Source organism: Gossypium raimondii, chromosome 9 (assembly GCF_025698545.1).
Source record: "Gossypium raimondii isolate GPD5lz chromosome 9, ASM2569854v1, whole genome shotgun sequence".
Taxonomy (NCBI): domain Eukaryota; kingdom Viridiplantae; phylum Streptophyta; class Magnoliopsida; order Malvales; family Malvaceae; genus Gossypium; species Gossypium raimondii.
In genome coordinates, this window is record NC_068573.1 from 12,712,950 (window position 1) to 12,716,946 (window position 3,997).

At 33.8% G+C, this 3,997-nt stretch overlaps 1 protein-coding gene across 1 annotated transcript; it reads left to right on the forward strand.

The window, feature by feature from the left end:
• The first annotated feature begins 785 nt into the window (after positions 1 to 785).
• On the forward strand, positions 786 to 1,229 carry LOC128032555 (uncharacterized). The gene has a single exon (XM_052621166.1). The coding sequence runs from the start codon at positions 786 to 788 to the stop codon at positions 1,227 to 1,229; it is 444 nt and encodes a 147-aa protein (XP_052477126.1).
• Positions 1,230 to 3,997: the final 2,768 nt, after the last annotated feature.

A 3,997-nucleotide genomic window follows, 5' to 3' on the forward strand; every position in this document is an offset into this window, starting at 1 on the left:
TTTTTTCTGAAGATTTTAAATATTTAATTAGAAATAAATTAAATTTCATTTAATATAAATAAACAAATTAAGATAAAATGTTTTTAGCGGCACTTGTTCAAAAACGCCGCTAAAGCCCTGAGCATTAGCGGCGCTTCTTCAAAAACGCCGCTAAAGACCAGAGCATTAGCGGCGCTTCTTCAAAAACGCCGCTAAAGACCCATGACGTTAGGTTTAGGTTTTTGCGACGCTTTTTGGAAAACGCCGCTAATGCTCATTTTTAATGCCGTTTTCGAGAAAGCGCCTCTAATACTCGATCTTTAGCGGCGTTTTTTAGATAGCGCCGCTAATGATTAATTTTTAGCAACGTTTTTATCCAAACGCCACTAAAAACGCCGCTAAAAGTCTATTTTGGTGTAGCTCTCTCCTTACCTATTTTTATTCTACGTGGAAGAATTTTCAAAATTGTTAGTTTGTGCTCAAAACAATAATATTCTTAAGGGAATTCGGGCTAGCAGAAATGGGTCACGTATAAGTCACCTTTCTTTTACCGATGACACACTCCTTTTTATTCGTAATAATAAAAAAAAAAGGATGTGGAGGAAATTGTAAATATTATCACAAATTTTAATAGAAACAAAATGGTGTTCCAGAGCAAGATGGATGCGGCATTGATGGTGTGGGAAAGGGCGCAAACGCTGAGCAGAGATTTCAGAATCTTTAATCTGACTGAAACTTCGGTTATTCCCCCTACTCCGGTGAAAAAGGGTTGGATAAAACCCCCAATTTGATACGTCAAAGGAAATATGGATGCTGCTGTTTCGACTGGGTGCAGTGGATTCGGTGCTGTCGCGAGAGACCATGATGGCTTTGTCCTTGGGGGCTGTTATAAATTTGTGGTAAAGTCTCTGGACGTGATTTGGGCGGAGTTGGAAGCTTTAAACGAAGGCTTAAAGTTGGTTGGACGGTTAAAAGTGGCCCAGCTAATATTGGAGTCTGATAGCGCCATGCTGGTCAACAAGGTCAAAAAGAGGATGCAGGACGTCACTATTCTGGGCCAGCGCATAAAGCAGGATTGCAAAGCGTTTAACAAGTTTGATTCAGTCCAAATTAATTGGATTAAACGTAATAGTAATAATGTAGCAGATTCACTTTGTAACTTAGCCATTAAAAATAGAAGTGATTTGTATTTCAATATGGATTATCCGTTGGATATCCATAACATTATTATTCACGATGCAATAAAGTGAGGTTGACCTCGGGTCGTTTTTCTTAAAAAAAAAAGTTCAATCAAATTGCATTTGAATCAGAAGAAAATTCTACGAATTTGAAAATAATTTAATTGCGTTGATTTATTCGATGTGGAATTAAATTAGGCGATCATGAGATTTGTTCAACTAGAGAATTTGATTAAGAATTTTCTTAAAAAATTAATTTGGAAAATCTATGTGATTTTTGGGAAATTAATTTTGATTAAGTAAAATTAAATTAATCAAATTAATTTAAATTAATATGATATTTTTGGAAATTAATTTTGATTAAGTAAAATTAAATTAATCAAATTAATTTAAATTAATATGATATTTTTGAAAATTAATTTTCAAGTCAGACAAGTAGCCGAATGGGTAATTAAATTTGAAAATTGAACTTGAGATCGAAAATTGGGCCCGAGAACCCAAAATCTATTCGAGACCCAAAAATTGGTTGAACTGAGCTGACAGTTGAACTGGTGCCAGCAATAAATCGACAATAGTTGAACCGACTCGAGGTGCCATGTGGGTGTCACAGATGCGATGGCACCACCATACATGACGGTTCCAGCGGCGACAACAACGACATTTCGGCAGTCAGCGGGTGGTCTTGTGCTAGTTGAGCAGTGGAAGAATCACACTCTTACTAGGACTCTATCAAATAATTTGATTTCAGATTAACTATTCCAAAAATAATATTATTTTAATTGTTTCAATATTAAATTTAATTTAATATTTATCTCAATAGTATTTTATTAATTTAATATTAAAGTGGTTATTGTAATATTAAATTTAATTTAATATTTATCTTGTAGATAAGTATTCTATTAATTTAATAGATTTATTATTAAATTTAATCTAATATTTATCTTGTTAAGTATTATATTAATATAATATTAAAGTGATTAAGTTTAATCATAGTTGATCTCTAAACTCTCCTTATATAAAAAGAGTCGCGACTTATTATTTTTCACATACTTGAATTCAAGAGAAAGTTGTAGAGAAAATTCTCGAAGAAATTATTTTAGAAGATTTCTAGAGATTTTTTCTTATTTATAACTTGACCCTAAAGTTTAAAGAAATTGTGAAATTACCCCATTGGTAATTTTGTGGAAAATATTATGATTCGAAGCGAACCCACACTCGACAGATGTGAGCTTGAGGATAGCGGAGAAGAGTACTCAGTCAAAGCATTACAATTTTGATTAAGTGTTTATTACATTAGACATCACAATCAAGTTCTTGTATTTGGGAAAAAATTAAAACTCTTGTTTTCCATAAACTTACTTTCCACTACGTTTTCCAAACCTATTTTTCCAACAGCCCCCTAGTATAGGCTATGGTGGTGCTTATTCCTATGATCGCCTACTTGGTGATGGCTAGTGCTGGCCACTATAATTGTGTTGAGGGGATGAGTTACGAGGGGCACGAAAGTCTTGATTCTTACTCACAAATGGTCGGGCATTTCTCGTCTGAATCAAATCACTTTTTGCAAATCTATAAGCTATTTCGTATAGGACAAAGAGTTTGTCCAAGGGATTATTGACGAGATTGTACTTAAGGATTTAGTGAATAATTCCCATTATGAATGCTTGGAAGGCTAGATCATTTAAAACCCCAATGATCATGGTGGTAGTATTAAAGCGACAAATAAAATCACGATTCACATTCACGCTACCAGATGGACATTGGGTAGGTTGGGGACCGCTACAATATTTTGTTAGCAAAAAATATTCTCATGAACAAACTGGCTAGCTGATGGAATGTGTGGATGAAACCCCTTAGTAATGACAAGTACTGAGCTTGGGATGTGTAGGTGAGGGTTATGGAAAAACCTTTACAATTGATTTCATCCAAGGCTCCTAGGATGTTCATATGATTATTGTAATGAGCCAAGTGATCTTCATGATCTCCTTGCCCTTGCTATGACGCCTTGGGAATTTTGAATGTCGGAGGGAAATTATAGGCCAAGATTGCTGCATAGAGGGGCTCGTTAGCAAAACTACATGAGATTTCTTCAAGTTTAGCACTTTGGATCTCTTTTAGCTCCCTTCTTAGTGCTTGCACTTGTTCCTCCATGGAAGCGCCATTGTAATGACCCAATAGTCAGAGGTGATGGAAACCGAGATTTGGGACTCCATTCCCGTAAAATGAACCCATAAATATTTTTATTAAATATTTACAAGGTTAATTTAGTAGTGAACTAGATTTTGGTTAAGTAATTTTCATGAAATTAGGAGTTGCTAACGTACGGACACTAAATCGCATAAGGATTAAAAGTTGAATTATAGATTGAAATAAATTAAAGGGAATAAAATAGTAGTTACCCCACTAATAAATGTGATGGGCGATGGTGGAGGCTTATAATGTATTAAATGTTATAAATTTATAGTTAATAAAAATTTTATAATATAAAATAATATTATTAGATAATGGTAATAAAGAATCAAAACCATTTCTTTCTTTTAATTTTTACATGCAAACATTAAAAGGAAAAAGAAAAAAAGAAATAGCATGGGGAGACGCATGGCCTAAGGGGTTTGGAGTTCAAAACCAAAAGTGGTTAGTGTAATTTTTACGTTTTTGGAATCTCAGTATTTAGAACTAGCCGGCCCATCTTACAATTTTTAGAATTGTTCAAGGTTGATGATGTTACCAATGTTGATTAGTTAGATTTTTTTTGGATTAAATTGATTGATTTTTCAGTTAGGAGTGGAAAAGGACTAAATTGTGGAGTTAATTGTTAATTTTGAGCAATAGAGACTAAA

Coding starts and splice junctions, on each gene's coding strand:
- LOC128032555 (XM_052621166.1), top strand. CDS start 786: ATGGATGCTGCTGTTTCGACTGGGTGCAGTGGATTCGGTGCTGTCGCG.